Here is a 17,618-nt window from a genome sequence, read left to right on the forward strand (position 1 = left end):
TATAGCAAAAAAAAAAAAGGGGGGGGGGGAGAAGAGAGTTGACGATTTCAAAGTGAGGCATAGGCAAGATGAACAATACTGATGGGACGGAGGTGCACTGTAGATGAGAGGTACACTGCAGAGTTCTCACTGACAGAACTTCACCGCATAGCACGCTGTGCGCCAACCATTGCCAGGAAGAGAGAGAGAGAGAGAGGTGTACGTATTTTTGTGTCAATTTGAATATAACGATAATTGGTACAAGGTGATGGTGGTGGTGACGAGACCGACTTGCCGATAGTTGACACAAAAAGGTGTACGCCCTCCTCTGTCTTCGAATCAGCCATAACCCTTCATTGGAGGCGATAACCCTATCATTCACGGCAATGGTTTGCGCCATTGCCGTTCGCATGACAGATTGATATTGCCGCGACGCTCAACGTATAACTTTGTACATTAGCCGTGTTTCAGGGAACTTTAATCTAAAACATTCTCCCTAAACCTTTATCTATACAGAGACGTAGATGAACCCAAGTACACTCTGAAAACAGGACTTCACCACATAACACGCTGGGGGCCAACCACTGTACATAATGATAGCGTTATCACGCTTGATTTGCGGAAAGCGCGTGGCGTACGCCTTTTTGTGAAACCTATGCAGTTATCTAATAAGGCACGGTTTCACCAACGCCGATTAACACTTGAACCGAGATCAACGGTCCCTTAACTTGAATTTAACGCTTAACTGTGCTTCACAAAAGGGAGTTATTGTTACCGAAACATTCATCACGTCACCAACTAACGTTTGCAAAAAAGAATTGAGTGTTAACCTCAAGTTTTAGCAACGCTTGATCTCGGTTCAAAGTTAACCAGCGTTGGTGAAACCGAGCCAAGTGTCACAAAAAGGCGTACGCCTCCGTTTTCATCAAATCACGGGAGAGAACGATGTTATTCAGGGTTATGGTTGGCTAAGACTGTGTTGTGCTCTGTTATACGACTGTGCGCAATTACCTAGAAAAGTTGACAGTACCACATTAGTCTCTACACGGTTAATCGCAAGCGCAAGCAGCAGCCTCGCGCAGTCACACATGCTTTGCGCTTGACCCTTAGCGCGTGACCCGCTTCGTGGCAGTGAGCCCCAAAAAAGCCTCTTCGAAGACCACACGTAGCGCACGCCAACTAAATATTTGAACGTGGAGCATCGAAAAAAGAGCTCTTATGCACTCGGAAAGACAAATACTGTGCGCCCTTCGTGGCTTCTAGACCCGCGTCACTTGGCAAGGGAGAACCAATAAAAAGCCCCGAGGCGCTTCTCAAGTGGCAGCGCCTGGCTATCAGCTTGGACATTTCACTCTTGTTTGCCACTCGGAGAAGTACGTCGTCGAGCTGAGCTCTTCTATCTCTCCGAATGTCTCAAGATAGCGGCTGCGCCGCGGGCAGTCGCCGGCTTAAAAAAGCATGGCGAGGATCCCCCACGGCATACTAGTCTGGGCACTAGCCCTGGGGCTGCTGGCCGCCTGTTGGGCGAGGGGCCCACGCAGGCCCGCCAGCCAAGCCTTCCAGAGAGCCACGCAGCACGAGCAGCATGTCTGGCGTGAAGGATCGTGCCGACAGCCACAGCCACGAGTTCTCTGCATCAAGGACCTCCAGCCCAACGATACTAGGGTGAGTACACTTTGCCAAAAACAAAACGAACGTGCGCCGTTAGCGAGCAAACGCACAGCCGCAAGTTGTTCATTGTAGCTCGGCCCTTCGTGGTTGCAAAAGTGTGCGCGCCCTTTCCCCCTTGGATGCTGCAAAAGTCCGCTTAAGCTTTCGTCTGTCAAGTGATCACGTTTTATAGGCACCTTGAGCTTTCTGTTCTTCCGGTATAAGGTTTATGCAGGTTTGTACAGCAGCAAAACGCGTTATTTCATATCGCGTGTCTTGTTAGGTCTGCGGTACATGGGTGAGGTACCCGATGGCAATGCTGATCGCACGCGACAGTGCTGTCAGGACCGCCATCGGGAAGAATGCACGCCGACAGATTATCTAATAGGAATGATTCAAAATGAAGTCGGCCCAGTAATATATTGCCATGATCTTCGATGCCTAGATAAGTCTGGCACAAATCATGGCTGCGGGGGTATTAGCGCCGAATCGTCGTACCATATATAGCACAGTTTCCTAATCATTGCATAGCAACAAAGCGATACCCTACAACGTTCAGTAAAACGCGATCTTTCAAAGGAAATGCAGGTAGTGGTTAATAAAGTACCGCCACCACGGTGCGCTGAAACACATCCTGCACTTGAGTGTGTAAGCCAACATGAGCACCGATGAATGGAAGGCATGTTCCGCAGAGAGGCGTTAAATGGAAGTAGAATGGTCAAATCACGCATAATATTTCTCGCAACACATCGCTGTTTAATTGCATCCCAGCTTGAAATCGAGGATGTAACATTCTTCAACAGTCTAACAACGTTTCGGACTTCCTCCATCCCCTACTTAATTACTTGACGAGCCGCGTCTAGCAGTGACTATAAATAGCCTCTAACGAGGCACGTTCACGTGTTCAGAAAGCACAAGGTGGGAAGGCAGCCAGCTCTTTGAGCCCTTCGGATTAATCCATTGCACCTTCGATTACGCGATGGACTGAAGAAGCCAAAGTGGTGGTGGTGGAACTGTTCGCCGTAGTCGGCCACGCTCAGGCGGGCAATGTCACGACTATCGCAGGGGGGGGGGGGGGCAAAATCGTGCGTCCTGGGCCCGACTTCACAGTGACCCGTGCCGACAGTTGTCGCGAAACGTCCGAGCAAAACCAGGGAAAACACCCAGACAGCACAGCCGGCGCTCACATTGCAACTCGGGTCAGACAAATTAACGATGCAATTAGCAATGCAAGTACCAATGCCCTCAAGTTTACTGGGCTGAGTTTACAGAACTCACTCGTTCCATAACATGGCTAGTTGAAAACACGGAGGGACAGAACCTGCCAACTTAAAACTCAGGAGCGTGTTTCAAAATTCGCAATTCGGAGACAATTAAGTACCGATAAAAATTAAGTGCTGCCAAGCTATCGTGAATGTTCTTTACACAGCTACACTCTCGGATTTCTTCCTCTTTTGTTTTTATTGTATATCCAACCACGAAAACGCGCGAGCCAAAGGCACGATCTCTTTGCACACCCCCCCCCCCGCCACCCTGTCTTCACCAAAACCTCACCTATACATGGCGTTACATTACGATTCCATATTGTAATTACGCGTTATTGGCAAGTGAAACAACCCGACAGAGAACACCACTTGTTCATTGCGAAGTCGGTTGATTTTAAATGCCAGCTTTCTTTGCCTGTACCCAACTGACACCATGCTCCAGTAGGCAAGTTCTATTTATATATTCTATTTTGTTTTGCCTCAATGCTAACGGCGCCTTAGCAACGTCCGTTCATGAACGTGGAGAACACATGGAGTGATAAATTCGCTTCCTGAGAATTCATCGTTCACGCAAGAATATGTAGCCCATGCTGCAAATGCCCTCATGCTCATGTTGCCCTCCTGCAGCACACCCATGGAAGCGAAAACCACGAGATTCTGTCGGTAGAGCGTAGGAAAATTGACAACAATACTAAAGCTTAAGCTAAGGAGCGACCAGCCCTTGGTGGCTCAGTCGGTGGCGTGTCCGCCTGCTGATCCCAAGATCACGGATTCAAATCCGGCCGAGGAATGGAACGCTATAAACACAAAGGTATGCCGCGCAGTCGAGAACATAAACACTATGTGGTGTATCAAGGGAATAGCGGCGCAGCGACATTGGATAAGCTATCAGAGCCTTGCGGCGTTGCTGACGTAACCGACACAGGATATCACAGGTGGCAACTTGGTGGAAGGGTACAAGCTGCTCAGACACGCCGTCTTCCGCGAGGGACGTTAAATGTGGCGTGCCATGTGTCGAGATTTCGGCGCATGTTAAAGAACCCTTGGGCAAAATTAATCCACAGACCCGACCACCGTGGTGTCGCTCATGATCGCAGTTGTCTCGCGACGTAAGGCCCCGAATTAATTATTAATAGTAACTCAACGTAACTCAAGACAGACAGAGAAAGAAATGTCAAATGGTGAAGTTACGGAGGGACGTACGCAACAAACGCCAGTTTTGTCTGCTGGTGTTTTTCACCTCTGCCATAGTACCGAAACCCCATCCGAAGAGAGGTTCACGTTTTAATGCCCTTGAATGTTTAAAGGACCGCCTTGTGGACGGTTTCCGTATTCGGTTCGAAAAAAAAAAAGAAATATGTATTTTCTTTTTTCAGTAAAGTGTAATGATAAAGTGGCAGTGTCTTTAGTTTTTGTTTTGCTTGCGCGACGTTAATAGCGTACGAGTTCAAAAAAAGCCCGTTTCATAGAGTTAAGTCATTATTGCTTGCCAAAAGCACTTGCAAAGTTTCAGCTGTCTTTCGTTGCGTTCTAATCGTTTGTTGTGCTCAGGAATCGGAACCGTTATTCTTTTCGGTTCGGTTCGGGTTCAGGTGTAATGGTTCCGTTCGGGTCCAGCTCCGCAGCAGCGCAAAATATCGGTTCGAACCGGTTTAAACCGGCTCAGGAAAGTGAATTTTGAGCGGATTGAAATGAATTAAAAGCAAGCACGTCCTTACGATTCTCAAATAACACAAATGTGATTTTGTTGTTGTTGATGGCGACACAGCAGTGGTTCACAGCAACACTGCGTGTTACAGATCTGCATTTCAGGTGCAACGTTACAGTAGCATACTTTACTCTCTATGTTCACCCATCGTATACACCCTGTTAAATTCTACTCAGGGAGTGGCCACTATTTTCACCGCCAAAAATGAAAACTTGGGGTTGCTGGACGACAAAAATCGCGTACAAAGAAGCCTACAACTGCAGAAAGGATGACTCCTGACATACGTCCTCATTTTTTAAAACCTCTATCACATCACATCACGACCTCAAAACTAACACAACTGAATAAACGCAATAGCTGCGAGGAGGAAATATCTCACGCACTTGGGTTGTAGTTTTGTTACAGTTTCGGTTTCGAATTTGTCTTTCAACGCGGCGTGTAAATCGCAGTCCCGATCTCTCACAACGCACATTACGTCTGAACCGTTTCGCGAACCGGTAACGCCTAAATTTATTTCGGTTCAGTTCCGGTTCGGTTGAACGCGAGAAAAAATAGTTTGGTTCAGTTCAGTTTCGGTTCCGATCCCTGGTGCTACGTCCGCAGACAATGCGGGACAATTTTATGCACCGCTGCAAAAGAGCGGATTTACACCTAAGGTGAGTCAGCGTATTTGTGTGGCGACATGCGGCACGTGCCGCTGGCTAGGACTTCGGATAATTTCGACTACCTCGGGTTCTTTTGACGTGCGCGGGAAATCTCTGACACACGGTGTTGGAAGCAATGCTTACCTCCCCCACATTGCTACTGTAGCGCCCTCTGTGGACGCCATCATGATCGGACGACGACGCAATAAACGCGCCGGCCAGTTGTCACCTGGCAGGTGCACAGCACGGACCTACGTTCCTTATTATCGGCTAGGTACCCACACTACCGTCCTCGGCCGTGATCGAACCCGCGATCTTGAGCTCAGCAAGCCAACACGTTACCGAATAAGCTACTGAGGACAGCCGGACAACCAAAAGTCACCTACATGTGGATAGACATCAAGATATGAGAGATTAGATTCCTACATTCGTTCCACAAGTACTTTCTGGTGGTCAAAAGACACTCGGTCGCTGCGCAAAGTGTGTGAAACTACACATTTCGTTGAAAATGGGTACTTTGGACACAAACAACAGACAAAATGGACGCAGACAACACTTTTAGACCTAAGATTCCTTCGAATGGCTTTTGTAGTGGATTTTATTATTTTCGGGCGAAAGGTTTATCCAATATGTATCATACCTTCGCAATACTTTAACTATGTTAGTGCGGCGATAAATGAATGCAAAATCGATAGAGTCCTTCCTTGTGTCACAACGCTATTCTGACGTGCGCTGAATAAGTATGTCAACATCATGATTTTTAGACTTACAATCTGTTCCAAAGATACGATTATATTCGCATAATTGCTCACGAAACCCTGTCGAATGACAATGTGATTGCGCGCTCTTATTTGGTCTTAACGGTCCAGGTAAGCCCCACCACTCGGACGAAATTATGTCCCACAGCAAAGTCCTATTTGTTCGCTGTTGCCGGTGGTGGTTGTACGATTTCTGTATTCTGGTACCTTACATTCATTCTGACTTTCTACTCTTTCTTTTCTGCTCATCTATTCCTCTATATATGCGTTGCCTACGTTTGAAGACTGATTGTGGCCGCCACCAACACATACCAGTCTTAGCCTTGACATGTGGGGGGCCTGACCCCTCTAGAATCCATCCAGTACAGGGTATATCACGTACTGTTATTCTTTCGCATGGCACGTAATAAAGCGTTTATAAAAATTGAGCAGAATGATTTACAGAAAGGAGTAAACAATGAAGAGCGATACGTTTCCAGTGCACTCACGCTATCGTGTTCTCCCATGGCGTTGCAGAAGTTCCTGCCGCACTGTGCGATCCTGCATCGATGTGCTCCAGATACCGGGTGCTGCTCCACAGAGGATCACCACTGTCAGGCCAAAACAATACAAGCGGTGCGACTCCACTTCGTCGCAATCCTCATGGGACCTGAAGGAGATACACGTTATGAGCCTCAAGACTTCATCTTCGACAACCACACTGAATGCGAGTGTAGGCTCAAGAACGAACCCATCCGCTAAGTGGATCAACCTCAGAACATCCAGGACGTCAACGCTACACTCACAATTATGTATCACAACGACACAACTACGAAGCTTGGGACCAGTGCAGCGTACGGACAAGGCTAGGACAAGTCACTGTGTACCTAGGAAAGTCTTGCACTTGTGAAACTTCTGTGAAACTCCGACTGTGTCTGCGTTGAAAAATAGCGGGCGTTGCCCAGCGCAGCTGCCAAAAGACATGCTCCCATCGAGAGCCTACTTTAGATGCGGGAGTCCCCGTTGGCGTTTTCATCGAAGCCAGTGCGCATGCCTTTCCGTGCAGTGCGAGTTTTACAAAATTTAATGCTACCGCCGCACTCTGCCGGAACGACGTCATGGAGCCCTTATTGCATCCAGGATCTATCAAAAGAGTTATGCAGAAATTTTGTACTGTCAAAATTTACAATGTACCTCAAAGCAATGTGTCAATGTCTACAAGAAACATGTCCGTCTCGTCATAAAAAAAAGAAGAAGAAATATTTCATTACGCTATAAGTGCGTACGTCTAGGGGTAGACGCTTCACCGACCTTTTGTAGGGAGCATTTCGTTTCCATACTACAAACTGAACACTCCGAAAACGTGGAAGACTACTGGCTGCAGATATCACACGTCTGCAGACGAACATCTTCCTCTAGCGACCAACCAGGACGTAGACGGACTTCGGTAACATTGTAAAATTCGGCGATACTCTGTTTTCTTGTACCATGGTGCCACGATCAAATGATTGATTCGTATTTATTTTATTTATTGTAGTTTTCTTAATCCACACGAGTCTAGATCTGATATACAAAGCACGAGTCGAATGCCTGCAGCAATGTAAGATGGGCGAATCGAGCGATCTTCTGACCCATCATTTCGTGTACAGCTCTTTGTAAATAAACATATGCAACATATGGTAGAGGTGCCTTTCTCACTAACTCACTCATTCTGCAGAGGATAATCATTGACAGCGGAAAAGCATCAGGAGTGAAACTTGCACCTGCCGGCTGAGTGTCAGCACATCAAAAATTACATGGACGAAGCACGGGTACCTCGTGGACATTCCGCTAAATAACACTCCCTTTTGCGTGTGTTGGGCAAGGGGGTGGACGAGAGGAATTGTTGTATTGCTTTCCAGCTAACTTTCTATCCGTGGTATGGTTATACGGTATAACCCCGGCCGTGTCTTCCCATTTCGCCTATTCCCATTTCACCTAATGCTTCTTATCAAATTATCTCCTAATCCCTCGCCTTGTTCCCTCACCCGGAACCGGAACTCCCAGTTCGCCTAATGTACGTGCCAGGCAGTCCCATTACGCCTACTGAAACATATATCGTGAAAAAAATTGAAGAAAAAAGCGTTTCTCCTTCTCCGTTGCAGCCTGTGCTTGATCATCATTGAAGTTCGCATTTTAAGCAAAAATGCCAATTTTTCTTTGACACGAAAGAACCCCATGTTTAACAAGGAGTTTGTATTTGACATTGAAAGACTTCCCATCATCCCATGTCATGATCCTTTTTCCATCATTTATTGATGATGTTGTTGAAAGATTGCGAGGTCGAAGAAGCTGAACACATTTCTAAATGGTAACGAGCATAGCTCAAGGTAATCAGATGTCCGACAGCGTCTACGTATGAGACCAGCCTTCGATCGCAGACTTCAAGTTGTGTCTTCAGCAGATGAGGCTTCTCATTAACTATCCTGTAGGTCATCCTTCTGCATGGTGGCATGTGGCCGGATATAAGCGTCACCATTTGCTTCTCTTTCGCTTGGTCTCTCGTCTGGGCCACCGCGTTAAACCTGTGGCTGTGGTGCCATATTACTCTGTATTATATTTGTCGTCTGTCTTCATCCCCGTCTCCATATGCACTGTGCATAGTGGAACAGGCAGCGTTTTACTGTACTATGAGGAAATTCTGTCTCAACCGCATCCGCTGATTCCTCTAACAACGTACCTCCAAATATTTGGGATCAACCAATAATTTCTCTCCTAAGCATCGCCGTATACAGAGCTGTGTAGGGTCCTGATATGCCGTTCGTAGTAGCTCGTAGTGTCGAGCCACAGGCGCCGCGGGCCTGGCTGTGTTGCAGAACCGCATCCCTTGCTCCTTGCATATACGCCAGTTTGTCAGTTCTGAACAACTGCTTTTTCCACCGCACTTGATTAGAATTTTGAAAGTTTCCGAACTGCACACCATTCCTGGCTGACGTCAATCAGTGATAGTCACTTGTTGGCAGTCTCACTTCGCCTAATGAGATGACACGACAGTCCCATTTCGCCTAATGGCACCTACCCCTTTCACTCTCTTAATCCTTAAAATCGCAGTAGGCGAAATGGGACGTAACCACACCGGCATATTCCACAAAACACAAGTTCGAGTGGTAACAAAATGTTCGTCAAGTTTATCTAAGATTTTCCCGTCGTTCCCGACAATTTGGTGCACAACAGCGCGTAGTGCTATGGTGTGTTTCTTTGCGAGCGTTTTGTGCTTTCCGGTGCATGGAAGAAAGAAGCCTTCCTGTGAAGCAGGTCTCCAGGTGTCGGCCTCCAGTTTGCATGCAAACACTTCAGTCTTGCGCATTTTTAATGAATGCGCGAGACTGCAGCTTCGTTGACGACTAAATTCAATGAGCACCACCATGTACGCCTTCCACATGCATACCTATATATGCTTATCTGAATTGTGTTATGTATGCTGGGCATGACCCACGCATTTACAAGAGCACTCCACGCGGGCTGGCGCGTCAGGAACTTTACGAAATCATTTATCCGGGAACAGGTTGCGACAATTCGACGCTACGAGGATTCTAAGTAGCGAAATCGCTGCATATTACACTGTCCGGCTGTAATTTCAACTATAAGAAGCGTGATGTTTGAAAGTGGTGTCGACTATCTTTCAGAAGCTGTGTTGCGCCTGGTTTACACCTCGTTTGCATCTATACGAGTCTATACATGCGGTGCTTCGTCACCGTTCTGTCACTGAATCCACACACGATTTTATGACTCGCCAACTATATATACTGGGCCAGGCTACAAGCCCGTACGTCATGGAAATGTACGGGTTGCATGTCTTAGGTGGAGCATCATGGTCTGTCTTTGGGGTTCATGAAGCTAGATGGTCTAAAAGAAGAAAAAAAAAAAACGATCCAAAGAGCATGGGATGGCGAGAAAAGAAGTTTTCATGCCATTTGCTTATCTGTTGGGTGCTAAAATATGCATTTTGTATAGCATTTCTTTCTCCTTCACAAATGTACCGGGTGTTTTTTCATTATTATTATACGTTACATATTTTTAATAAAAGGTTATGAGAGCAGTACAAATGTCAGTTGTGCTCCATTTTTTTTACAAATCAATCAATCAATCAGTTTTGCAGGCCAATTATACGGCCGGGTGGACATTCTATCACCCAGAGTACAACAAGATGATGTCAATTGCTATATGACTATAATTTGCTAACTTTTTAATTAGGGGTTTTCTGGGAAATGGGAGATAGCAAAATTGGAGCCTGTCATTATCAAAAGCCAATCAATTTTTAAAAATCCTGGAACGAGCAAATACGGTTAAATCAGACTTGTACGTATTTTAAGTATTATATTTAAGACACCGTATTTTAAATACTTTTTTTGTGCTTAGTATCTTACTAGTTACTTTTTCCAAGGAGCATTCTGTACCCTATCTAAAATATTTGTGTGTGTTTTCTGCTCAGTACTTTAATTACTTAGTCAATTGTGTTCGCACTGCTGCCAGCTTCTCGCAGACTTCCATTTTCTTTTTTTTTATTTTTTTATTTTGTCTTTGAGTGATATAAAGACAGCGTCCGATAGGGTTCAGCTAGGTAGGGTCTTTCAGGCTGTCTACATTGTCAGATTGCAGCCTGAAGCCTATCAAGCATCCGCCTCTACGTCTTTGCGATATCTCAGTTAAGTCTCGAAACGACAGTGTATATCCACGGGTCTTATTTACAACCGATAGCGCTCAAGTATCTTCAACGTATCTTAAATACCTTTTGAAGCATTTGGTACTCTATTTTAAATACTTTTGTTTTCAAGTGTTTCGAGCTGTATTTTAATCAAGGCTCTCAGTATTTGGTATCTTGTTTTAAATAAACTTGTGTGCCATTTTGTACGTGACAAATTGATGTTCCGAGTCTAGAACACATAGAAAGTCGACACATAGAACGTAGGAACACATAGACACGGTAATCCAGAAGATGTGGGTTCGAGTCCTACAGCTGGTTACCCTTCTCAGCGACTTCCATCTTTCATCATTTTGTACATGTCTGGGTGAAATATCCATCACCAGATTTTGCTACGCAAATAAGACGGAGCCGGAACCGAAACAAGCGCGTCTCGAGCGCTGGGAGAACAAGCAAAACTTTGTGCAAAAACTAGTGGAGCTCAAATTACATCTTGCGCACGCACTACTTAATTACAACTTCTTGACATTCACCAGAGCGCGAGCTTCCGCACGACAAGCTCGCGGCACGTGTGAGGTTATCAACGCGTCTGCGATTCTGCTTTCACAGACATGGAACGCTTCAAACTCAGACAGCTGCTTCCAAACGAACGCGTGTGAAGTTTACGGCAAGGAGGAGCGGCAAGCATCGTCACGTGCAAGACGCCGGAAATGCGTCACTTCTAAAGCGATGGCCATCCTCTGGCGTTCCACGGGCCAGCTAATACCAGTGTCCCCTATGACGGATATCTTTGCCCTGTGGGGAATGCCCCCTTTCCTGTCATCGTTTCGCTCTATATGACTCAAAGGATGCTATCATCCTTTCCCGGACGCATACTCCCTGGGAATTTCGAGCATCGGAAGACATTGAGTGTTTACGTTCGTTTCGGGTATACACTCATTTCCTGCCATTACAAGTGTCTGAATCCTGGTTGAGGGCACGGATACATCACGCAACCTGCTATTGAACAAACACTCAAACGCTCCTCGGGACCGTCCTGTAAGTAGCAGTGCAGTAAACGACATGCATATCAGAAGTGGCTATATTGGAACTGTTCCACAGGTTATCCCACAACTTCAGCTGCAACCATACCTTCTCGGTAACCATTCCGGTATAGATAGAGGATTCTAAAGCAGCTTGCAAGGCCAGACTGACGCAGGAGCATGTTGCATTTTCGAAACGAAAGGAGATGCAAGCTGACACCCTTTTTGTGAAACACGTGCGCTGGAGCCTGGAAGGAAGTGGGACACGAAGTCAGTATGAAGCCCCGATATTTTCTATGTGGACCCTGGCATGCACCAAGGCTGCACTTTGTCGTTCCCAGTCATATATTTAGCTCGATATCAAATACAGAACGCAATATAAGACGCCCTCCAGTGCTCCCCATCATGTGGCCAGATGGCTGAGATTGGGCGACGAAAGAGGTACACTTCCAAGTAATGCAAGCTAACGAGTGTAGGGTTACTGTGTGACGGGGTTTGCTGCATGACAGTCCCACGAAATCTCTTAACTCGTATCATTGCATCGCTCAAAGGGACCGCTAGACGAGGCTCCCAAGAATTTCAACTTTCCCTCGACTCGGCGAGTGGAAAGTTATTTGATTTTCGCAATCGTCGAGTGCTCATGAAACCATGACCCTATTTTAATAGGTTGCATTATGAAGAAATAACTCCAAGCAAATATGCGACCTTGGAAATCGCAACAGTGAGATGGCACGACCGCTTCAGTGACGACCGTACAGCTTGGGACAAAAGTTCACGGAACACCGGCATTGACGTGTTTCTTCATCCGAGCGGCCTCCTGCAAGCTGTCCGGAAGAGATCGAATAAGAAACGGATGACAGGCTATGCTGTCCATCTCTCAGTATGCATGCCCGCTCCTCTTTGCCGGTGGTGTTTCGTTCCAATAGACAAATGTGATACCCCGGTGTTCCGTAAACTTTTGTCCCAAGCTGTACGAAACACCTCGCAAGCGGGCACAAAAGGGATCCAAGACATTTGCTCACCGGACATTTACTCACCGTCCGAAAGCTCAAGGCAGACAAATACTCCAGTTTTTTTTCTCTCTCTCTTTTTCTTTTTTTTTACGCGTCTGTTGTTTTCGCAAGTTATGTGTCGTGTTTAGTGGCCCAGTATAATAGAAAAATGTTTGTCGCAGGGGAATATACTTTGTTGTGGCTGGAAGATGATGACTGGCGGGAAACATCAAACTGCTGCGTTATGCTTTCAACCACGCGCATGACTGAAGCTCCTTAATAGTCAAATAATTTATACATGTGCACAAGCATAGAAGCATGGTACGACTCCGGGGTTTAGGGGAAAACGTTGCAGTGGGTTGTGTCCGTAAAGGGGGAGCACGAATGTAATAATCTCGGGCATTTATTGGTCGTTCATTTACTTCCACAGATATCTTTAATAGTCGCGAAGCAGTACATATGCTGCAACAGCTAGTACATGGTGACTGGTGTGAGGCTGGGAAGATATCCGTATATTCTGTCGGATGACTCCATAGGGTAATCCTGCACGGAATGGAAATTCCCTGGGTAGGTGAACCTCGGAAAGGTCTTTTTGTACTTCATATCGCAGGGGGAGCCGGTGCGGTCCTGCTTTGTGTACGTGAGGTGGTGTTCTTTCATCTAGTATTCTCTGTACAAATAACGAGCACTGGAAGGTTTTTGATCCCCTCCCCTCATTTCCCCTCACCACCACAGAAATGACGACTACAAATTTTGGGTTAAATACCTTCAAACAACAAAGAAAAAGCGAGCTGTGACCACGGTTATAAAGGGCCGAAACGACCGACAGCATCTAATATTGCCCTATCTTGCTTGCGTTATGGAAGTCATTGCCTCCACCAAGTTAACAGCGAAGCTGGTTTTGTAGCAGCTGTCGGACATTCATTTCTAAAAGGTTCGAAAAATAAAATTGTGCTTTGAAAAATACAATGCTTATTTATTATCATTCACTGTTTCACACAGTGGAAAAAATGAAAATGAATTATGAAACTGTGAGGGTGGGCTCATGGTAAAATAGAACGGTGTGAGCAAACGTCCGGTGAGCAATTGTCCGCTCCCCGCAGAAAAGTAGCAGTCCTTAGCGTCTCGTTTGGGTTTTTATTTTCCTACATGGACAGTTATAACAATAACTGACATGCTTCGTACCTTGAACAATAGCGTTGCAGTCGCAGAATACTATGAAACGTAACGGAAGAACCGAAGCCACTACGCACTCCGACAAAGAAACCGCCCCTCCTCCCAAGTGAGGATCTGCATCCACTCCTGCGGTGCATTCAGACACTTTAGGTCGGTGAAACGAAACTGCACTTATTATGCATACGCATGGTGCAGACCGTCTGCATGGCTCAAGCCTCGCGAGCCACTTTACTTATTTTCTCACGCTTCAGTAGCACACAATTGTCGTGTTCGAATATACTCTATTCCGGGTTCGTAATGCCGCCGCAAGGTTGGATTTCTTTTTCCTGTCTTGTCATGCCTGGCACTCATTTTTGCATGGATCATGCGCAAGTTTTCGTCTCGGTTCAGTGTCCACGAATAAAAAGACTCACGGTGGCTCATCCAAAGCACCACCGATTAATGACCCTTTAAAGCCAGTCAGAACAGGACGCACAACAACCACAAAACACGCTAAACTGGCAGGCCGTGCCGCAAAATGTAACACCATGGGGAGCGGATGAGCGTTTCTCTGGAGCAAACTTCGTATGCACAACAGATCGCCACGCTTGCATGTGAACACATCATCAAGGACACGCAGGGCATAACATCGAGTTCCCTCCAACCAGCAATAAAACATGCTCCGCGGGGACTTCATCGCATTATTACTGGCGTAATCCGTAGCTTAAGTAGAGATAAGGATATGATCCATTTGTCTGCGAGCGAGATACGTGTTAGGATCCAACTCCTTGGCATTCTACGAGCTGCTACTAGAACGTGCTTGCGTCACACCGGTGGCGTAACGAAGGACCGCAGAAGGAGCGATACGAAAGAATGTCCTGGCTTAGTATCCTTTCACGCCCATGGAAAACCGGATACTACGCGATCCCTAGCAAACGATATTACGATATGGACGCACAGGTACACTCTTAAAACGGTCACTTCTCACGTTACCTCTGAAAACGGATAACTCCTGCTGTATACAGCAGGGGTTACCCGTTTTCAGCTTAGACGAACGAGCTTAGACGGAACTCTCTGCACTCTAAAAACAGAACTTCACTGCATAGCACGCTGTGCGCCAACCATTGCCACGAAGGATAGGATTATCGATGATGATTCGAAGAGAGAAGGGGACGTACGCCTTTTTGTGGCAATTTCAATGAAAATTGCCACAAAAAAGGCGTACGCCCCCCTCTGTCTTCCAATCACAAGCGATAACCCTAGCATTCGTGACAATGGTTGGCGCACAGCGTGCTATGCGGTGAAGCTCTGTTTTTAGAGTGCAAGAAACCCCCCCCCCCCCCGTTTTTAGAGTGTGGTGGCCAGAGGTTACAGGCAGCGTCATGATCACACGCAGGAGTTACACGATCCCAATGCGCTCGGTGTAAGCCGTAAACAAACTGTCACTCGTAAACAGATCACGCCTGTGACGGTTCCGTGTGAACTGTCTTTCTGCTTTTTGCCGCGAGACGAAGTAGTCACACCCTATTTCATAAACCTGTGTGCACGAACATTACCACTACACAGTGCAAAAAAAGAGCAAATTTGAGCATTATTTTCGGCGTATTTTCGGCATACTTTCGGATCCTGACAGCCAACCACATCCTGGTATTACGCGACGTTGCGCAATGCCGTGTCAATGCTCGGTTACGCTAGTTAGAGGACATCCTATACCCTTTACCTTTAGAGGTAAAAAAAAGCATAGGCATATTTTACATCTATTAGAAGTGACCGTTCTAAGAGCGTACACGTGGAGCATCGAGCAAGGTCATGTCCTTGTACATCAGAGAGGACAAAATGCGCACAGCATCTTCCTTTGTGCGACGCATGCTTATAGTGACAACTACGGGAAAGAAATGCGGCCTCGGTTTCCTGCATTTGTCTTCGAGTAGACTTTTCTTTCTTTCTTTCTTTTTTTTTTTTTTTGTGTTAGTGTTTCAATGGAAAGACGGCAGTTCAAGAAACGGCTTGTGAGGCTTGTGTCGTGTTTGTCCTTCTTTGTTTGTCTGCCGCATCCTCATCCAGTACAACGGCTAGCTTGCGTGCGTGTTTGTTTGTTTGGTCTGGGTTGTGGGAGAGGTTAGCCAGTGTGTGTAGAGACTGAATGGATGAGTACATACGTCCATGTAACGACGTCGAACCGAAGGCATATGTACCAAACCTTCGTGACTCGAACTCTTCCTTTTGTCCCTACATTACCATTCGCTCACTTAGAGGTGGTCTGATGCGCACGATCGATGGGTGGCGACACTTCGTCCCAAGTTATCCCAGGTAAGCGCAAAATAGGGTTATTCGCATCGACATGAACCTGCATTCCAGATTTCACAGCAACACCTCAGGGCCAAATGACTAATAACGGCTAATAATAACCGATAACTAATAGACGCGTGGAAAACCGGCACCAAGAATAGCGAAGCCCATCAGGCTCTGATGACTTCAGGCGTCTCAGCCAGTCAGACGGCGCGAGAGATGACACGTGCTTACGACTCCCAGTGGGAATGGCTGTACAGCTCTCGTTCCTCTGGCGTCAGAGCTTGGCTCGTACGTGTTCCAGGGTTTACATATCGCCAAGTACGATACGTATCGAGAACAGAGGTGGGCACCCTCACGAGGGCGTGCGAGGGTGAGGGTTTCCTCACCCTCACCTCACGATATTTGAGGTGAGGTGAGGAAAATCTACAAAAAAATTTTTTTAGGTAAGGTGAGGAAAATCTGCAAAAAAATGTTTGAGGTGAGGTGAGGAAAATCTTTAAAAATTTTGAGGTGAGGTTAGGAAATTTTCAATTTTTCTAGGTGAGGTGAGGAAAAATTTCAAAACATTTTGAGGTGAGGTGAGGAAAAACTATGGGAATTTTTTTGAGGTGAGGCGAGGAAAAATTTATGAATGCGCACTTTATGAAAACTTTTCCCGCGCGTACACGGGATATATTTCCTTCTTTCCGCAGCTTCTGTCTCTCATCTGTGCGGGAACTGCCCTCCTCTCTCGCCGCTGATCTGCCGCAGACTTTGCGCGGTATTCGCATACCCGCAACTGAACCTCAATTTCCGCGCAACTTTTACGGGTATAACAATCGTTCCACGAAGCGTTTCCTGTGATTGACTAGGCCAAATCCTCCAGCAAGAAAAAAAAAAAAAAAAAAAAAAGAAGAACGTTACACTGACTCAGCAATTTCATGAGTTCAATTTGGAAAATGTATTTCAATGGCAAATTGATGATGGTGACAAACTAAATGTCCAGAAGAAAGTTGTTTACCCCATATTTTTCCGTTAAGCCGTTTTCTTATAATGGTCAAATGACACGTTATTTGAGGTGAGGTGAGAAAAATTTCGAAAAAAATTTTTGAGGTCAGGTGAGGAAAAGTCTCAAAAATTCCTTTGAGGTGAGGTGAGGTGAGGATTTTTTAAATAAAAAATTGGGGTAAGGTGAGGTGAGGAAAAAATTTCAAAAATTTTTTGAGGTGAGGTGAGGAAAATTTTTCTCCCAGAAAATTGAGGTGAGGGCGGGGCTAGTGAGGACAAACGCCCACCTCTGGTGGAGAATAGTTTTTTTTATTTATTTTTTATATTATTCGCGTGCTGTACAACGCGTGCGTGATATAACGAACCGCGCATCTCTCAAAGTATGACTTGTATGAGATGCGAACGACTCTATAAAAGGCGACCAGGCAATCAATCCATTAAGCATGTCCAAGTGAAACGCCTCCATCCATTTTCGACAAATCAAGAGACAGAATGATATCATTGGG

At 46.1% G+C, this 17,618-nt stretch overlaps 2 protein-coding genes across 2 annotated transcripts in view; one reads left to right on the forward strand and one right to left on the reverse strand.

The window, feature by feature from the left end:
• LOC135377555 (uncharacterized) overlaps positions 1–17,618 on the reverse strand; it is a 50,831-nt gene that overhangs the window by 22,292 nt on the left and 10,921 nt on the right. The window contains exon 2 of the mRNA XM_064610067.1: positions 6,493–6,653. The gene's annotated coding sequence lies outside the window, so the exon portion shown is untranslated. The remainder of the gene's footprint in view (positions 1–6,492; positions 6,654–17,618) is intronic.
• LOC135377556 (uncharacterized) lies at positions 1,308–7,665 on the forward strand. Its single transcript, XM_064610069.1, has 2 exons — positions 1,308–1,644; positions 6,521–7,665. The coding sequence occupies exons 1-2, from the start codon at positions 1,438–1,440 to the stop codon at positions 6,743–6,745; spliced, it is 432 nt and encodes a 143-aa protein (XP_064466139.1). The 5' UTR covers positions 1,308–1,437; the 3' UTR covers positions 6,746–7,665.

The sequence above is a fragment of the Ornithodoros turicata genome, chromosome 1, assembly GCF_037126465.1.
Source record: "Ornithodoros turicata isolate Travis chromosome 1, ASM3712646v1, whole genome shotgun sequence".
NCBI classification, from domain to species: Eukaryota; Metazoa; Arthropoda; class Arachnida; order Ixodida; family Argasidae; genus Ornithodoros; species Ornithodoros turicata.